Raw genomic sequence first — 19311 nt, forward strand, 5'->3', positions numbered from 1 at the left:
CCTGTACGTCTTTTATTTTTTCAGAATTACGTAGTACGCACTCTTGCGGAACAAGAATGGGAGAAACTTCAGCAAGCTCATGTTCTAGCAAACGTGCAGCAAGCATTTGATGTTTCAAGCGATGCAGAAGGTGACGGTGATAATGAAAGTATCTTCAGTTGTTCGGCGGAGGTAATTAGTCCGGCCGGACACACCGATGCTCAAACACTTGCGCTGATGCTACAAGAACAATTAGATGCCATCAATAATGAGATTAGATTGATTCAGGTAAATAAACTTTTCGCGAAAATTTATATTGAAAAAACGTTATTATATAAATATTATATAGATAATAATACAAACAAGTTTTGTGCAGGAAGAAAAGCAGAACACGGAAGCACGAGCAGAAGAATTAGAATCTCGAGTAGGTAGCTTTGAACATATGAATTTATTAGCAAGAGGACGCAGTCTCGAGCGAGCGTCACCTCCATTAAGCGGTCGCTCTACACCAAAATCACATCATAGCCCTAACAGAGATTATTTACATAAATATCACACAGTGAGCATTTATAGTTTTACATATTTATTTTTAATAAACATTCAATTTTTCTATTGTTTTTATATATCTAATGAAATTAAAAGGGTACAGTAAATACTCATCATTTGTGTAGGCACCAGCATCAATGTCACCTGCTCATTTACATCAGTATGCTGCATCCCTTGCTAGTCCTGGACAACTTTCAGAATCGCTTCCTGCAAGCCAGGTTTATTGCTTATCAGTATTTTAATTGCATTATAAAAGAATGGACATATATTTTGCAATATTATAAATTCTTAAGATAATTGAAATAATAAAAGTAGGTGCTTAATGCTTCCTGCCTTTGGCAGTTGCAGTTGTCCGGAGAAGAACTGCACTCGGTGAGTGAAAGAGACAGCGTCGGTGGTGCTGGAAGTGTTAGCAGCGATGCTGCTTCTCCGTTAACGGCCAGATCGCTGAGATTAGAGCGCGTTGTGCAAGCACTTGCTCATAGCCAGGAAGAATTAAGAAGGTATTTATGAAATAAATACATTTCAGAACATATAATAAACTTTTAAAGAAGCTCAAACGCGACTTTGTTAAAGAAGAAGAATATAACTATCAATTTTGAAAGATGCATTTTAAACTTTGCAAATTATTAGTATCATAAATTTGTCCATGCTATCAGACGTACTGGACAAACGGGATTCCCCAGCAGCGGCTTTTCCCCGCACAGGTTAATTAAAATTTCTAATATTGCATGTATTCCACATTATATGCCACTGTGCGCGATATATTTGAGAGACAAATATGGGTATAAAATAAATGATTTTGAAATCGGTCATAGTGAATTTAATGATGGTAAATTGCTTTCCCTGCCAAGAAATTAGTTAATTGCGTCAGAAAACTAAAAAATACTGGTTGTACATTTTGTACAAGAGATATAATATTGTTAAATATAGTGTCCAAAGCATAACGCACATGCCCACAGCCTTAATTTTCGAGCACAGTGGCAACGACGAAGCACCCGATAATTCTGCTAGATATGAGTCCTTGGAAGAAAGTGATAGTAATTTCTTTCATGCATCATATACTCAAGCCTATCCAGTTCGTGATAGACATCGTTGTTTCAAACAGACAAGGGAACTTACGGAATCAAAAGAGTTGCATGCCATACAAGATATACGTCAAACATCACTGCAAACAAGGTTGTTTTTTTATGCATATCATGTAATGTCGAGCAGATATTTTTACCATGAATATTTCCTTATAAATTCATAAGTTGAAGCTATTTATTTAGATATTTGTGTAACAAAAAGACACTTTTTTTTATAGATAAATATTGTATAATTTGTGAGTATCTTTGTTAGTTCTAATAGGTCTTTTATAGCGTGTAATTTCATTTAAATGAAATATTAGAGTAACTATTATTGGCATAGTAAACGCTGCTATATACTATGTATCATTAATGCTTATTAGTATTTTTGCCTATTACATTATTGCCTATTATCATTGGCTGTTATTAATTTTAATGCATACGATACACCATCTGCAATTTACTTGATCTTCGTAAGTTCCCGGAATATACTATTGTGTTATCATATGTATAACAAGTAATATGAATAATACAATTTAGTTATAGATTTGAGAGTATTGCAAAAATTAGATGCAATCAATTGACAGTAACCATTAAATTCTCTCACGTAATTAGTCACGTGTGATTTCTTTTTCGAACATGATTAATATAATATAACGAACATAACAAATCATATAGAGGAGCACACAAGGAAGTAGAGATGTCTTGTGTGAGCTAGTGTAGTAGCACCGATTAGAGTAGAAATAGAAACTAGATTAGCGCTCCATGCAGCAGGCATGGACAACATAGCAACGGCGCACTCAATTCTGGGACTCCTCCTTCCCCATTGTCCTCACGCCACAGTAGCCAGGACAGTTTACACAAGAACAATCTATCCAGTGTTGGACTACCTATTGGACAATTGTCGAGTTCCCATCTACACATGCAAGCAACCATGAGTCCAGCGACAGCAGCTGCGGTGGCAGCAGCTCAGAAGAAAAAAGGCATAAAGAGTAGTCTTGGCAGATTTTTCAGTAAAAAAGAAAAGGTAAATCTTTTGTTACTTCCGTGCCAACTTTTTTTGACTATAGAAGTATTTGTTCTAATTATTTTCTTTTATCTATATCAGATAAAGGGAAAAGATACGACGATGCCCGGAGATGTACCTGGTATGGGAGGTGCAAGTACACCTGCAGATCCTGATTACGGGGATAGCGTTTCCGTGGCAGGAACATTAGGAAGCAAGAGTGATTTTGATCGAAGGAAAAAGAAAAGGTATTTATTTTTCTTGATTTATATATTAGTGTTCAATAAACACAATAATCTAAAAATAATAATAAATAAAAAATATAAGATAACGTAAAGAAGAAATAAACGATAAGAAAGAAGAAGAAGAAAATGAGTAGAATTTTCTTTAGGGAAAAGAAAAAAAATTGTTTTTATTTTTATGATTATTGCGATTATTGGCAAGTCGGACCTGTTTTAGTCCCAGTATGTTTGGTAGTATGCTGGACTCTTCGCGACATGAGCTATTGGCCGAAGCAATGAAAGCTGGAACACCTTTTGCTCTTTGGAATGGACCAACTGTTGTTGCTTGGTTGGAGCTTTGGGTTGGCATGCCTACCTGGTACGTTGCGGCGTGTCGAGCTAATGTCAAAAGTGGTGCTATAATGAGTGCACTGAGTGACACTGAAATACAACGCGAGATTGGTATTAGGTATATTTTCTTTTTGCTGTTATTTCTGTCAGTTAAAATTATTAAAAGATCAAGATTTGAAGTATAATAAATGGCATGATTTATAGTAACTCTTTGCACCGACTGAAATTGAGGCTAGCCATTCAAGAGATGGTATCACTTACAAGTCCATCCGCACCTAAAACTTCTCGTACAACATTAGCTTTTGGAGATATGAATCACGAATGGATTGGAAATGTATGGTTACCAAGTCTTGGATTACCCCAATATCGATCCACTTTCATGGAGTGCCTTGTTGACGCTAGAATGTTGGATCACCTCACTAAAAAGGATTTGCGCGGTCAACTTAGAATGATTGATAGTTTTCATAGGTACGTGTAAATATATATTCGACCAAATTATACGTTTTTAATTATTTATTCAAGTTATTAAAAATATAAAATAATTTTTATTTCATTAATTTGTTTTATTACAGAACAAGTTTGCAGTACGGAATTTCGTGTTTGAAGAGATTAAATTATGATAGACCACAATTAGAAGAAAGGAGACGATTGGCGGAAGGAACTAACGCAGATGTTCTTGTGTGGAGTAACGATCAAGTTATACGATGGGTGCAATCGATTGGTCTAAAGGTGTGCGATTAAATTCAAATATTAAAAAGATAATAACATTAAAAAATGACAAATAATTTATCTGAATCCTTTATCATAGGAATATGGAAATCATCTATTAGAATCTGGGGTACACGGTGCCCTAATTGCTTTAGATGAAAGTTTTGATGCAAATAGCTTTGCTCTTACTTTGCAAATTCCTACACAAAATACACAGGTCTGTATTAAATACTTTATATATATTGTATAGGATATAATATAATATAATATAATAACAACTTCGTATATATTTATTATCGTTACAGGCAAGGCAACTTTTAGAAATGGAATTTGAAAATTTATTAAGGGTAGGAACGGAGAGGCGAATGGACGATTCTAATATGAAATCCTGATCCAACAGATTACCACATCTTCAACCCCATCATGTCTAGTCGAGAACCCCAGCTATTACTACTGTCTGTACGCAAGTGTGTTGTAAAAGTTGTAAGAGCTTTAAGTATCATCCTAAAGATATCTTCGTATTGTTACGCCATGTGGCACGCGGTAATAATAATAATATTATACATAGATGCGTGAACGTAAAATTGCAACGTAAAGAAAAAACGATTGTATTTATTGTACGCTCATAATCGAGCTCTTTTAAATGTTTCCTTCATTTCAATGATCGTACATTTTGATGACGATCCGCGTGCCATATACTTTGACAAGAAATACCTACGCGTAAATTATTTTCTTATAGATACCGAAATGTAGGAGGTGGTCATGTGTCGCATCTGCATTCAAAGGAATTGCAGTATATATCTCCTCGAAGGCCAAACAATATGAGTTGAATACAATCACGACAATAAATCCGCCTCGTTTGACTTGTTATGTTTTTACGGGTAACAGATCAATTGTAGTTTTAGTAATATATTGTTACATGGTACTCCTCTAGATATTCAACCACAGCTATTGCACTCTTCTTGTATTATATCTCGTGTACTTATATAATAATTCTGCATATAAAAAAACGGCTTATGTTGTCGTTGTAACTAGCACAAAATGAACAATTAAAAAGAAAGAAAAAAAAAAAACTAAGAAATTTCACAATGATGCAGTAATATACACTCGGGGAATCGTTAATATTTTATATACAAAGAGACGGGGACTGCGTTCTATGTTTCAGTGTCTGTAAGAGGACAATGATGAGCTGACAAAGTTTACTATATGTATTTTACTTTTTTCACAAGCGGAACTTTAGAGTACTCCTTTTTTCTGTTTTCTTTTTTTGACAAATTTTGAATGTTTGTAGAGTCACGCACATATATAATATATATTATATAATATATTATATATGTATATTATATTATATATGTATATATTATATATGCATATTATATATATATATATATATATAATATAATATAATATAATTAAAAAACACGAAGTATTATAAATGAAAATTAGCAAGCAACTATTGCGGATACGAAAAGATCTTATCGAAAGAATAAATGCAATTACATAGACGCGTTTAAGAAGCTAGCCTGTTAAGAAAGACTCTTATGAACAGACATTTTATACCAAAATATGTGCGCAATGTATAGCTAAGTGTTTAAAACGTTATTAGGTATCCAAATATGAGACGACGTTTAATGTTAATTTATAATTGTTCTATTAACGAATCGTATGATATCCGCTTTCAGGTGCATACCAATAATAAAATTGTGCATATATACCAGTAAAAAATTATCGTAACGAAGAAGCAATTGTATCTTGATTTTTTGATGCTTTACAAAGAAATTTTATTTAATTTGATTTTATTTATTTAAGTCGCGTGACTAAACCTTTCGAACATTTTCTTTTACTACTATTAATTCTACTATCTATATTACTACTATTACTACTACTAATATTATTATTACTACTAATACTATAACTACACTATTACTATTATTATTATTACTATTACTACTATTACTATTACTATTACTACACTACAACTACTATTACCACTACTACTACTACAACAACTACTACTACTATTACTACTATTACTACTACAACTACTACTACTACTACTACGTGTTTCATCGGTAGCAAAAGGATCCACGATGCAAGCATAATTACATACATAACAAAAAGAGACTTAGATGAAATATACAGGGAGAAATGATCGGAGCTAATGGCAGTATAAACTATATACCGACAGTGCTAGTGAAATTGCTAATAACGGTAATAATGCAGAAGACAATGATCGCGACGATAACAATAAGTATCAATAAAAAGATTAAGATGCTTAAAAAGAGGGTAGCAAAAAAAGACTGAGAGACAAAGACAGCGACTGTAATAAAATGATAAACCGATATCATGATAAAGACGATCACAATGATTGACAAGTTATAATGGTAATGTTGTTAAAATGCTGTTGATAATTGAGGAATCGTTGTTAATGTTTGTTTCCCTGTGAAGTATCCCATGCAAGCTGTTCATTCGTTGTAGTTTCATAGCTCTGCACACGATCTTCCGAAGGGGCGTTCACGTTTATCAAATAATTTCTGCCAAAGACGTGTGTGTGACGCGATGTTTTTTATAATAATTAAATATGAACGCTGCTTAAGAATGGCAGTGGCCCCTCTACCCCTGCCCCCAATTGCGTGCAGATGCGTGAATGTTATACACACGTTTTTTGTACGTACAATTGTTGTACAAATTCATTGCGCATCGCTATGTTGTCTTTTCTTTTAGCATTACCAGTCAATTCATCCAAATCTATAACGATGAAAGGGACTCGCTAAAGCCAAAGCAAATGCTATGCTACCTCTGTGCTTAAGTGCTCTGGTAGTATTTTTCTTTTCTTTCTTTTTCCTTTTTTTTTCTTTTTTTTTTCTTTTTTTTTTTTTTTATAAATGCAGTTTTATTTTTGATCGAAAAATTATTACGATGGATTATAAAGTAACGTACCGGATTAGCATTGTTTAGATTTTTAATTAATTTGTTAAATAATATGATGGAAACATTTTCTGTCGAAGTTTCTTCGTGTCTGTCTGTGTGTATGTATATATATATACCACTTTACTCGTACAATAATTATCTTGTTATTTGCAGAATTTATAAAGTATTTTATTAAATTCTTATCGCTCTAAAATCAACTAGCTTTGGTTTTGATTGCAAAGAAAAATGTTTAAAGAGAGAAAGAGAGAGAGAGAGAGAGAGGGAGAGCATCTTTATCAAAGCAACGTAATTACATTTATTGTTACGGAATATATTAAGAGAGTGTATATATATAGACTTAATTTATATAAATAATACAGTCGTAAAATTGATGATCTGCACCTTTAGAAAGAACATGGCCGTCTCTCCCTTTCGGAAGAGTTGCAGCAGTACTTGTAAATGACTGAACTTATTTGTAATGTATGCTAGTTAATAATGAACTATTTATAGACATTCCAACGCGAGGACCTTCCAAAAGCAACCATTCGTAATCCCATATGTGTATGTACATCATGGATCAGTATGTAGCAGCTTTGACGCCTTCAATGTATCTGAGTATAAATATACACATAGATACGAGGAAAACATTTCTCAACCCAACCTCCGACTGATTGGTGTCGAATAGAGCTTGCTTAAAATCGGAAGCATTATCGAATATTTAAAAAAACAATCATATTAGGGATTGATTCAATGTATAGAAATGTTTTTACCGAGAATCTCACATATTTTATTGTATTTTTTATTCATTTGTATTAAGTACATCAAATACTTTGTTCATAGACACACACACACACACACATGTTTATACATAAATGAGCAAATATTTCTCATTTATGTAGACTTTGAAATGAATGTAATATGATATAAATGTTATATTCTGTTAATTATTTATATAACAAATATCTCAATATCGTTCTGTTAAAAATGAAAATATTTCGAGATTTTCGGTAAAAGCGTGAAACTTTTTGTTTTTTCGTCTATCGATATATACATATCATGTGGTTATTTATAATAGATGCGATAGCGAATTTGATATATTACATCTTGCATATTTAATTATTCATATTTTTGATTTATCATTTATACTTTGATCTTTCTTCATCAATTTGGACAACAATGAACGTGCCAGTATAAACGCATATATGCATATGTTCATAGATAAATTTGTGGTGTAATAATTATCTGTATTCTAATGTTACATATTACTTCCATATATACTATATTTTTCTGTTACATATTCTCTTCCCTTATGCTCTCGATTCGGCCAAACTGACGGAAGGGCAAAACGACTTTTGTACAACACACGTCGCAAATAACGGCTAAATTTGATCAATTGTACATATAATTGTGTGCGTGTGTATATGCGCGCGATGCGTATGCCTGTGTTCTCTCGTGTATGTGTGTGCGTGTGTGTATATATACAAACCTTATCCTGTGTATATATATAATATGAATTATTTATTAATGAGAATCTGTAAGTTTTGAGCATTTCATAATGTGTCATGTGTAGTGAAAATTATGTCATTGCATTACAACCAGATATGTATCATTAAATGTTTCATTTATTTACTTTAGACACGTTTATTTGTTAACTAATTTTCAGTATTAAATATGCCAAGACGATGAGACGCAGATTACGGCGTTAAGAGATAAAACATTTATGGAGGAAACAAAAAAAAAGAAGTATCTTTTATTATTCGTTTGAGTAAAATTGATTATTATTTGCATAATCTCTCTCTCGTAAGAAAAGAATATACCTAAATGCTGTTTCTTGCGCGTATGTATATTAACGGTAACAACTAATATTTTTAACAGTATACAATAATATTGATAATGAAATTCTAAAATTCTATATTCGAATGGTTTTGTTTTTTTACGTAATATTTCTTTATCCATTACTTTCAACGTTATTATTATTCTATTAAAATTTGATTAAACGTAGAGCAGACATTGTTTGAATAAAATAAATTATGCCCGGTAATAGTAATTTTGTAATAAGAGATCTAGGATAGTAACTTATTAATGCTGTTCATTTACAATTATTTTCTGTTTCATTCTAACCGATGTTTAAATAAAAATGATTAAGTTTAAATAGTAATTTATTGTAGGATACCATATTTTACAAAACAATGCCAGATTTCGATATACTCATTGATATTTCATTGGGATAAATATAAATGCCATAAGAGGTATTTTTTTGTATTCTACGTTCTTATGTGACAAGAATTGTTATCAAACATTTGTATACCGATTCTTTGATTAGTCAAAATGAATGAATTAATTTCAAACAAAAAAATTATCTAAATGTGAAGTAGTATGAACATTGATCGATTTGTATGTTGTATATAAAGAGAATATCTGGAAAATACTTGTTAATCGATTAAAACGCACGCCGTGAAATTAAATCATTTGCTTGATCTCACTTATTTCTAGATTATTTTAATGATTTCATTGCAAAGATTTTAATGAAATGGATTTATGTAAATCGTGAAGTAAGTAAGATTCCTGTTTTGATGTGACATTGAAATTTATTGATATAGATTTATAGCTGCATCGCGCATAAAGGAACGCTTCATCCGAATATATCGACAAATAATTTGTTTGAAATTAACAATAATATTAATAACGATTATAATGATAATAATTTACTACTTCACATTTTGTACAGTTAATATAATATAGCATGTTTTCTGGTAAATGTGCAAAGCATTTTCCAGTTGTGATGTTAACGCTATACATTTCGCAGAGAAAAAAAAAAGAGGAGAGATGCTGTAATTACAAGAAATTAAGTAGTATGAAATTTTTGTGTGACGTTGTATTTGTTATGAAAAAAAAGTCATCCACAGTATTAAAAAAGAAAAAAAGAAAAAAAACATGTATCGCTGTTAGAGTATGGACGAGAATTTGCCTAAATGTGTTAACGACGCTAGCGAAATAAAATTACAAAAAAAAATAATAAAATTACAAAAGCAAACATAAAATAGATAAAAGAGGCACAAACTGTAAAAAAAAAGAAAAGAAAATTCATATGAAAAAAAAAAATAAACGCGGCTAGAAACGATGAAGATTACATAAAGAACTTTATGCAAGAATTATGTGTAAAAAGATAAATAAGAAACTAATTCCTAATTATCAGATTATAATGATTATAATAATAATAATAATCTTAATATCGTAGTTATTGCTAACGCTGTTACTATTACTACTATTACTACCATTGCTGCTACTGCTACTGCTATTAATTATTATTATTATTATTATTATTACTATCCTAGTATTATTAAAACTATCGCCGCTATTATTATTATTATTATTATTATTATTATTATTATTATTATTATTATTATTATTATTATTATTATTACACATCTATCATTAATATTACTAGCATTATAAATTGTCCTTGTAATTTTTATATGCCAAGTGTATACTTTAAATAAGATAATGGTGTAAAATGTGGAAACGAATCCGCATATCAAACACAACACAACATAAATATGCACTTTTTCAAAAAAGAAAAGAGCATTGAAATAACTACGTTAACTAAACTATGAATTATAAATATTGTATAAGACGGTAAATAATAATTATTATTATTATCATTACTACAGATACCATTAATCAAATAAGCTAACTCTTTAATCCATTTGTCGACAAATTTACGAATCCGATTTTTTATTTGTATAGAAGAAAGTCAACATATTTGTTTTTTTATAATTTTCCATTGATATCATTTCTTTATTAATCTTCATCAAGGAAAAACAATTTATAAACAAAATTGGAAGTTTGCATATATATATTACAGAAAAAAAGACAAGGTATTTTTCAATATTCGTTAACGATTGTCCTTTAAAACGAAAGAAAATAATATTAGAACATCCAACTCCTCGCAGATGCGTTATGGAAAAAGAAATTGAATATATTTTCCGTTTTTATACCTAAAAAAAGATCATCTTAAGTATATACTAAAATCTTAAGACATACTCTAGACTCATAATCGTGACTTTAGACAATTTTAAAATCGCGCTTCAAACAATTTTAATCCTTTGATTACTTGGAAACTTGAAAACTTTTTACTCAAACTAAGCGCGCCATCGTAAATTTGAAATCCTACGATTACGTCACGAATACCTATCCTACTCTGTGAACTTGGAGAGCGTTATAAGTGGTGGGAGGCTTAAGTGGTGGGGATAGGCGGAGTATACTTGCCACGCCCCTCTTTAATAACAATCTTTTTTTCAGATAACTGTATCTATATGAACATTCAGAAAGATAAGATAGATTCAGAAAAGGGCTAGGTTTTTCCCGATTCATGAAAATCATTTTAAATACAAACTACAAATGTATAATGTTTTAAAAGATAATCTTTGTCGAATAAACTAGTAAAGATCATCTCGAGCATCAAACTTAAGAAAAAGCTATGAATACAACCCATTTTATCTTATTCGATCTTAATATGTTTTATAGATAACATTAAAAAATATATTTTTTTGTATTTTGTTTATATTCTAGATTTGAAACAAGTTTCTTTGTTTCAAAATGATTATAATTACGTCATTGCTCTCTAATAACATGTGAAACATTGTAGATGAACATCTCTTCCAAGTTCACGAAAATAACAAGAGATCAAAATGTTCGATATTTCCTTTCCTAAAACTTTATATTTTATATTAATATCGATCATTTTCACAGTAAAATCTGAAGAATATGACTTTTGCCCGAAATCCGATGAAATTATGAGAACCGAGGAAAATTGTGGAAATTTCGAACGTTTATCGAACAAACGGTTGGAGGTTATTAACGATACGATGGTGGGTTGAAAAGTTTTGAGCTTCAACTAAAAGGAAACTTTTATTATACAAACAATTATTTCTATATCAGGATCTAAACTTTTCAGCCCACCCATGATATTATTATTGACAAATATTTTTATTTGTAACAATTTTCTTTATTTTTTATTTATTATTTAGCTATATACTATACGATGTTAATCCTCCCGAAGGTTTCAATCTAAGAAGAGACGTATACGTTCGTGTTGCTGTTTTTGTAAAGAATTTAAGTAAAAAGGATAAAAAATACGATTGGCATTTAGTCCTACCACCATGGGGTAATATTTGTTTTCGATTTGTTTTTAATATTAATTAACTAATCATTAATTTTTATAATGGACTATACAGGTGATTTGTATCATTGGCAAAGCAAAGACGTGGGTCCACAAGTATTATTGCCATGGGGTTTATTTTTTGATATTGCAAGTTTACAAAAATATGCTCCTGTTATTGAAATGTACAAATTCTTCGAAGGTAATTTTTACTACTTACTATAATATTCATATTTATAATAAAATTACATATTCATTAATTATAGAATATTCTTCGAAGAATAAAAAGACACAGTTGGATACTGTGTATATTTTACAAAACGACGAAGAAATGTTTAAAACTGGTTTATTCGATGATAAGAACGAAGAAACAGAATGTTCTTCCAAACTTATACGTTATAGAAAATTGAAAGAAGAGTATATCGGTTACTTTTGGAATTTTTCTAATGTCACTAGTAAACAAGTGAAATGTATTTTGTTTCATGGAACAACGTCGAATCTCAAAGTTAATCTTAATCCTTCTCTTTACAGGTCAGGTGACACACTTGAAAGAGTTGAATCATTGTTAAAAAATGTTTATCAAAATTTCTAACAAAATATTTGTTTTATTTAGATCTGTCATGTTTGATCATATGGAAATACCTTTGCATGATTCTTATGGTTCTAAAGATTACTGGAAGGCAAGACGTAGTATGCGTTACAATTCTGAGCTTTACAACATTGCATCTGACTTTAGAGCAAAATATTTAAATTCTACAGATAAAAATGACAATACCGAACGTCCTCTCGATTGGACCAAAGAAAAAGTTTGTTAATTTAAACATATATTTGATACATTTAATTAATTAATTCATGCATACATACTATTCAATTTTACAGAACAGTACTCTCTTATACTTTCCTAAGTATATCTAAATTTTAGAAAAAAAGAAATGCAATCGGTGGTCCGTACTTGTCAGTTCATTTGAGAAGACGTGATTTTCTTGTCGGCCGGAAAAAATCGGTGCCAACGATAAAGGGAGCCGCGTTTCAGTTGGCAAACAAAATGAAAGAATACGGATTGGAACTTTTATTCGTAGCTACTGATGCAGATGAGCAAGGTCGAACAAAAAATAATTTTTGATAAGGATTTTCTATGTACTTCGTAAAAATATAAACGTATGACCGTATAATTGCATACATTTTTACAGAAATTGCTGAACTCAAGTCGTACTTACCGCAATATACAGTTTTAAATTATGTGCCATCAAATGATGTTAAAAGAAAGTTTAAAGATGGTGGTGTCGCAATTATAGATCAAATAATTTGTTCGTATGCTAGGCAAGTACATTCAATCGCGTGATTTTAAAGTATATGCTTATAAATTAAAAATTATTTTTAACAGGTACTTTATCGGAACGCACGAGTCAACTTTTACATTTAGGATACAAGAAGACAGAGAGATTATTGGATTTCCTCCAGAAAGAACTTTCAATCGATTGTGTAAAACCAAAGAGAAGTGTTCATCCGGTGAACGCTGGGAAATAGCATGGTAATATGATTTCAAGAGATGTTGATTATTGTAATTTTTTAAGAACTCGAACGTTGATACATTTTAAAAAATATTTTACTATTAATATTAGTTAAATATATAAATGCATAATATTTCTATACCTTATATCATATATCTTTTCATATATGTAATAAGTATCCTAAGTAAACTGTTTGATAGATCTTTACAGATACTAAATTTTATTGAGATGTTGTAGGCTTACCGATTAATTCTTGTTCTCTACGAAGCTCTTGTTCTCTTTGTTGTTCTCTACCGAGAGCTTCCTTTTGTTTAATTTGTTGCAAGCGTAATGCCCGTTTCTGTAGTATAAATATTTCTCTTAAGTAAAGGTACTTACATGAAAAGAAAATAATAAAAACTTACTTTTAATTTGTAGGTCCTATCGTGTACTGTAACCATTTCCTTTTTAATATTTGTTAATTTTCCTTGATACAATTTAATGGTAGCAAACTGAAAATGCATTTAGATATATCGGGTAACAAATTTTTCTAAAATCAAAAAACAAGACCAATGTTTACCATGTCGTTTAAATCCGCATCTTCGATAATATCTTGAAACTTTTTATTATCATTTTGTATTTGATCGAGTAAAACTTCTTGCTTGTTTCTGAAGGTTAAAAAGTGATTTTATAATTAATATCACAGCAATAAGGAAAGTTAGAATTTATTCTTACGTCAGTTCATTTAGGTTTTCCTTGACTTTTTCCAATGATGGTTGATAAATAGACAATATTCCAGTGGCCAATTTTTCGGTAGCTTTAGAAAAGTCTACTATATTTTCAATACTGAAATATAAAGAATAAAAAATTGTAGTAGGATAATTTTTTATTTACTTTAGATAGATTTTGTTCAGAAATGTTGGATAAACAAATATGCTTAGATGTAAATAAAAAAGTAAGGTTATCACCATACCTGTCATTTTGTGATTGAACTTTGGTCACTTCGGCTTCGTCTATATCTACCATCATTTTTTATAATTTAATATTAATTATTTTATTTCTAAATACACATATCACACATTAAAAAGGTTAAAAAAGTTAAATCGCTCATTTGTATTGTGACGTTCGATTCTAAATCAGCTGATTCTTCCCACGTGTTCACACGTAATAAGTTTCTATACAGTTCGATCTTATTTGCTTTCATTTTGTCCTGGTTAAACTTATTCTAAAATTTGATAAATAAATATATTATTTTGTACGATATATAATATACAATATACTAATAGATAAATATAATAATAAAAATGTACGATTTTATTATTTTTTATATAAGAACATTAACAAAATTGTACATATTGTTAAATGAATGAATTATAATAATAATAATTATTATTATTATTAGATTTTCTATTTGATTTTATAAAAATAATTATTCATATTTTAAAAATATTTATTAACATTTTTTTCTTATTTTTACTTATAGAATATAGTTATAAAATTCTATTGAGAAAAACTGGATCTCCTTGTATATATATAAAAGTATAAATTTATTTATTTTTTTTATTACATCACATTACAATATATTTTAGACATCTCCATTTTGGAGTACGTACATCTGTAAATTTAAACATTCGGTTTTAACTGTCTTCAGAGGTAATAATTTTTTATTGACCATTTCCCTAGTTTCATCGTCAACAATCCAAGGGAAGTCTTCGCATAATGGATTTTCACTGAGAGATACATGAGCAGTTTCATACGTTTGAATTTCTATAGAAAATGATGCATTTTCTGGAAGGAGTTTTAAATACGTTTCACATATGGATAATTTTAAACAGATCGTTCTCAAAGCTTCTTCAGTTTTAAGATAGTATGGATCAATTCTGTAAGCAAGTTTTAACATTGTAAACTTATAGAAAATCTTAATTTATATCATTGTTACTTTAATTGGTAAAGGAAATTAATGAAGAATCATACTCGATTCCTTGCGCCTGTAACTTGACAAAGTCAAAAACGAACTTTTCAATGGGTGTTCTATTTTCATTAAAAACAACAAGGTTGACAGCTTTGACACTATTTTCATCTTCTTTAAGTAATTCTTTAATAGCGGTCAAAACATTTCTCAAGTATTCGTTAAGTTCTGGCTGTTCTGAGACATGGACTACAGCACCGTAAATTTTTTTCTTAACAAAGATTTCTTTTGGATATAATTTTCTATAGTAAAGTATATGATTAAATGCAACTTCTAAGAATTCTAAGAGAATATCGCTGGTGACTGAAAAATAATAGAATTATTATAATTCATCATTCATCAATTTAAATAACTCCATTTTGCTAACCTATTTTAGTTTGTGACATTGTATTTTAATTTAAGAGCAAAATGAATTTGACAAGTCAAGTCACTCGCACTTAATCGTAGAAGAAACGAGTCTCAATGTTATATATTCAGGAAAAGAAAAGCAAGGAAATAAAAATAAAGAAAGTAAAGTTAGAATCTTTCCAAGTCGTTCGCGCTTGTTGCGCCTTAAGCTGACGGTGATGTAGAAGAAAATCATAAACCGGTGTGTTAACATTACGTAATTCATTTTTTGTACATCGTTTCTGCAATATTCAGCACACGTCTAAAGTATAACATGACGATACGATTAATTGCATCCCATTTAGAAATTATTTTCGGACATTCTCGGCTGCTCGTTGATGATATCGTTTTTAGCTTTCTGTATTTGAATCGAATGCATATACACAGTCGGGGGCAAAAGTAAGTAAGTGGCAAATAAATATGTATTGCATATATTTTACGTATTACATATATTTCGTGATGAAATAAATAATTAAATAATTAAATAAAATTTTGAAAGTGCATAATAATGACAGTATTTTGATAAAACTTTATCGATAACAATTTCTAGTACCTGTCCATTTATTTTTGTTCCCTACTGTACATGCCATATGTACAAGCCACATATTCACAGTTACATACACATGCATTTGATAATAGAGCGCGAGAAAAGAAAATAATTTAACGTCAGTGATCGAAATAAATGGACGTAATTGTAATAAAAACAGTTTAAAGATGTGTAAGCGATTAGTAATATTAGAAATAGTCAATTCAAAAAATAACGAGATTAATTAATAAATCGATTATGATTTAGCGATTGATTCGATGCGCGCCTCGATGCAATTTGATTGCATATGGTGGCGAATGATGGCGAATGGTAGTGGTGGCGGTTGAACACGAGCGAGCGAGCGAGCGAGAGAGAGAGAGAGAGAGAGAGAGAGAGAGAGAGGGGGAGAGTGAGAGAGACGCACGGTGTTGCGGCGGTGTGTTTTGATAAAGTGATCTTTCGAATTTTCCTATTGTGTAAAATATAACGATAGAGAAAGAAGATCGCGAGATATCGCGTATCTCCGTGCGCTGTTGTGCGCTGATCTGTGCGCTAGATCGCGCATCGTGATCCATTGATTCTTGGTACGGATCGCTTTATCATGATATAAAAGGTATACACGGCGGCATTTTTCCTAACCTCCAAGCATCTTTCCACGAAGGCTCGTTACGTGGAACGATGTCTACCTCGCGAGTATATGTTTGTGCATTTTATTCGCGACCTGTCTTTTGTTTCTCCACAACGTTTACTTCGATACTAATTTTCTTCATTTATTATTTATCTTCAATTATTTTATTTCGAAAATTGTACATCGTTGATCGGTAGTCGTGGCTGATATTTCAAATGTTATTCATCTTTTTCGTCTACGATCGATCATCCTTACTTTTTAATTTTTTATTTTATTTCATTTCATATTTCCTTTGCACTATGACTCATTTTTGTCTTTATCTCTCGTGTAATTTGTTATTTCGTTATGGCGCGAAAAGTAACGAATGATATTTCTAATGGGTAACGTGCTAGTATTAACGTGTCTCCGTCTTCGGGATGTTTCCAAAGCATGGACGGTTCTTCCCGAAGTAGAAATATATAATGTAATCATTTTTATAATATTTTTTATTAAAGTAACAAGAAATCTAAGATATTGATATTAACTATTTGAGTCTCACACAGTGCGATCATACTGTTTAGATTCCATGTCGACAAATCCTATCGACAACTGACTGTGTGCTCAGAATCTATTGAAATAACGCATTCAACTTTACTTTCTATTAGATGTTTCTTATTTAATTATTTATTTTGTTTTATTTTTTTAGGAGAAAATGGCACCCGCAAAGAAAACGGATTTGGATAAATTAGCATGGTCTTGGATCGAAGCTGTTACACCTGAAGAAATAGAGAGGGTACATTTAGAAACTGCTTATAGATTAGGTCTCAAAGGTTGCAGAAATTGCAAGTAAGATGCTTATCAATATAATACTTTAATCTTTTATGATTGCTCTTTTATGTTTCTCAATATTAATCTCAATATTTCATTGATTTTTTATCGCAGACGGAATTGTACAAATAATCCACAATGTCTCACTGGATTAGGAGAAGAAAAGTATATCAAGTCCCAACCAACGGAGATTGTTTCCTTGGAAAGTTCTCTGTCTGAGCTTCGTGATCCTACTCAATATGTTGGCTTGAAAAATCTAGGAGCGACGTGTTATGTCAACAGTTTAATTCAAATGTGGTTCCACAATGAGGACATGAGGTATCATAATAGCCGTATAATTTGTGTAGATTTCTTAAGCATACTTTGTACGAATATGGTGTTTAATAGCATCTTTATTACAGAAGAATAATATACAAGTGGAATATAACGGAAGATCCAGAGGAGAAGGAAGCTTCGTATCAAGCAAAGAAGGCAGGACTTTCTTATCATCCAGTAACAGCGGTCGGTCAGTTGCAATACATATTTGCCATGATGCAATTTGGAAACAGACGTCTACTCGATCCAATGAATCTTGCCATCGCCCTCTCTTTGGATACTAGAACACAACAGGATGCGCAGGAGTTCTCCAAGCTGTTGTTGTGCCATATTGAAGGAAAGCTACAGCAAAACTCAGAGTTGCAGCGGATGTTGCGGAGGCTGTCACAGGGAAAATACAGCTATATCAATTGGTGGGTTTTCTGAAGTGGAAAACAAATGAGAATTGTCCTAAACGATGATGATGCAGATGATCTTGACGATGAGAACATGGTAGGACACGTTGCTCGCTACGGTGACTGGTGCGATCAACTGATCTGACCGAAAGAGACGTGTGTCGTGTAAATAAGAGCTACTATTTTTGTTGAATATAGTTGCTCCACCTGCGGTACCGAGTATCCAACATCGACCACTTTCTACGAATTGGACTTGCAACTTGCAGCTACTTTGAAGGAAGCTATAGAAAAATATCTGACTGAAGAACAATTGAATGGACCAAATCAATACCATTGCGTTACCTGTAATGACAAAAAGGATGCTAGACGATTCATACGCTTGGAATTGCTACCAGAAACTTTGAATATTCAATTGATGCGTTTTGTATTTCATCGGTGAGTCTCTACACTCCTATTACATTAAATTTTTATTATGTTTGGTGTTAATTCGCTTTTATCTATGTAGGGATTCTGGTCAAAAAAGAAAGCTGAATTCTTTCATTCATTTTCCGGAAGATTTGGATATGTCCGAATATGTCAGGTGTCCTTCTCAGACTCACTTGTACAGTCTCGTTGCAGTTTTGAGTCATAAAGGACCTTCGGCTCATTCAGGTCATTACATTGCGAATATATGTAATTCGGCGGGAGAATGGTATCAATTTAGTGACGATAAAGTTGAAAAAATGCAGAATAAAAGGATCGAGGATAGTGGCAATGGTGAGAATCTTGTTGCAGCATCCTTATATCAAACATATATTTGTAAGACAAATAATCAAATATAAATTTCGTGTTTTCCTTATCTTTAC

General features: G+C 31.2%; 5 protein-coding genes across 30 annotated transcripts in view; 3 read left to right on the forward strand and 2 right to left on the reverse strand.

Annotated features, from left to right (window-relative positions):
• LOC122526300 (liprin-alpha-1) overlaps positions 1-4951 on the forward strand; it is a 25281-nt gene extending 20330 nt beyond the window's left edge. For 6 of the 23 annotated variants that reach the window (XM_043649624.1, XM_043649625.1, XM_043649628.1 and 3 more), the window contains 12 exons: positions 25-267; positions 356-538; positions 651-743; positions 841-1028; positions 1185-1232; positions 2364-2619; positions 2701-2846; positions 3058-3288; positions 3375-3638; positions 3743-3899; positions 3979-4095; positions 4184-4951. In XM_043649624.1, coding sequence (XP_043505559.1) covers positions 25-267; positions 356-538; positions 651-743; positions 841-1028; positions 1185-1232; positions 2364-2619; positions 2701-2846; positions 3058-3288; positions 3375-3638; positions 3743-3899; positions 3979-4095; positions 4184-4270 — 2013 coding nt within the window. In that variant the 3' untranslated portion in view covers positions 4271-4951. The remainder of the gene's footprint in view (positions 1-24; positions 268-355; positions 539-650; positions 744-840; positions 1029-1184; positions 1233-2363; positions 2620-2700; positions 2847-3057; positions 3289-3374; positions 3639-3742; positions 3900-3978; positions 4096-4183) is intronic. The other 17 variants (XR_006306017.1, XR_006306016.1, XR_006306018.1 and 14 more) reach the window with 17 other exon arrangements.
• LOC122526308 (biogenesis of lysosome-related organelles complex 1 subunit 6) lies at positions 411-14652 on the reverse strand. 2 transcript variants are annotated; one of them, XM_043649655.1, is made up of 6 exons: positions 14413-14652; positions 14175-14285; positions 14020-14107; positions 13865-13951; positions 13704-13800; positions 411-732 (listed from the first exon to the last, which is right to left on the reverse strand). In XM_043649655.1, the coding sequence occupies exons 1-6, from the start codon at positions 14466-14468 to the stop codon at positions 683-685; spliced, it is 489 nt and encodes a 162-aa protein (XP_043505590.1). In that variant the 5' UTR covers positions 14469-14652; the 3' UTR covers positions 411-682. The 2 variants fall into 2 exon arrangements, with proteins under 2 accessions (XP_043505590.1, XP_043505591.1); XM_043649656.1 differs by lacking the exon at positions 411-732 and having other exon boundaries at positions 13001-13800; positions 14413-14648.
• Positions 11549-13850, forward strand: LOC122526305 (GDP-fucose protein O-fucosyltransferase 2). The gene is made up of 8 exons (XM_043649650.1): positions 11549-11634; positions 11819-11955; positions 12026-12151; positions 12216-12480; positions 12563-12755; positions 12872-13049; positions 13140-13269; positions 13334-13850. Exons 1-8 carry the CDS (start codon positions 11585-11587, stop codon positions 13482-13484), a joined length of 1230 nt encoding a protein of 409 aa, XP_043505585.1. The 5' UTR covers positions 11549-11584; the 3' UTR covers positions 13485-13850.
• Positions 14653-14983: 331 nt separating the features above from the next.
• On the reverse strand, positions 14984-16429 carry LOC122526245 (mitotic spindle assembly checkpoint protein MAD2B). Its single transcript, XM_043649534.1, has 4 exons — positions 16349-16429; positions 15776-16153; positions 15414-15711; positions 14984-15319 (listed from the first exon to the last, which is right to left on the reverse strand). The coding sequence occupies exons 2-4, from the start codon at positions 15792-15794 to the stop codon at positions 15025-15027; spliced, it is 612 nt and encodes a 203-aa protein (XP_043505469.1). The 5' UTR covers positions 15795-16153; positions 16349-16429; the 3' UTR covers positions 14984-15024.
• The window catches only part of LOC122526244 (ubiquitin carboxyl-terminal hydrolase 48-like), a 55747-nt gene continuing 52812 nt past the window's right edge, over positions 16377-19311 (forward strand). For 2 of the 3 annotated variants that reach the window (XM_043649532.1, XM_043649531.1), the window contains exons 1-6: positions 16988-17412; positions 17635-17774; positions 17871-18074; positions 18158-18484; positions 18665-18901; positions 18972-19222. In XM_043649532.1, the coding sequence (XP_043505467.1) occupies positions 17314-17412; positions 17635-17774; positions 17871-18074; positions 18158-18484; positions 18665-18901; positions 18972-19222 (1258 nt within the window). In that variant the 5' untranslated portion in view covers positions 16988-17313. Of the gene's footprint in view, positions 16935-16987; positions 17413-17634; positions 17775-17870; positions 18075-18157; positions 18485-18664; positions 18902-18971; positions 19223-19311 lie in introns of those variants that run through there. The other variant, XM_043649533.1, reaches the window with a different exon arrangement.

Source organism: Polistes fuscatus, unplaced genomic scaffold (assembly GCF_010416935.1).
Source record: "Polistes fuscatus isolate 324 unplaced genomic scaffold, CU_Pfus_HIC Scaffold11, whole genome shotgun sequence".
Classification (NCBI taxonomy): Eukaryota; Metazoa; Arthropoda; class Insecta; order Hymenoptera; family Vespidae; genus Polistes; species Polistes fuscatus.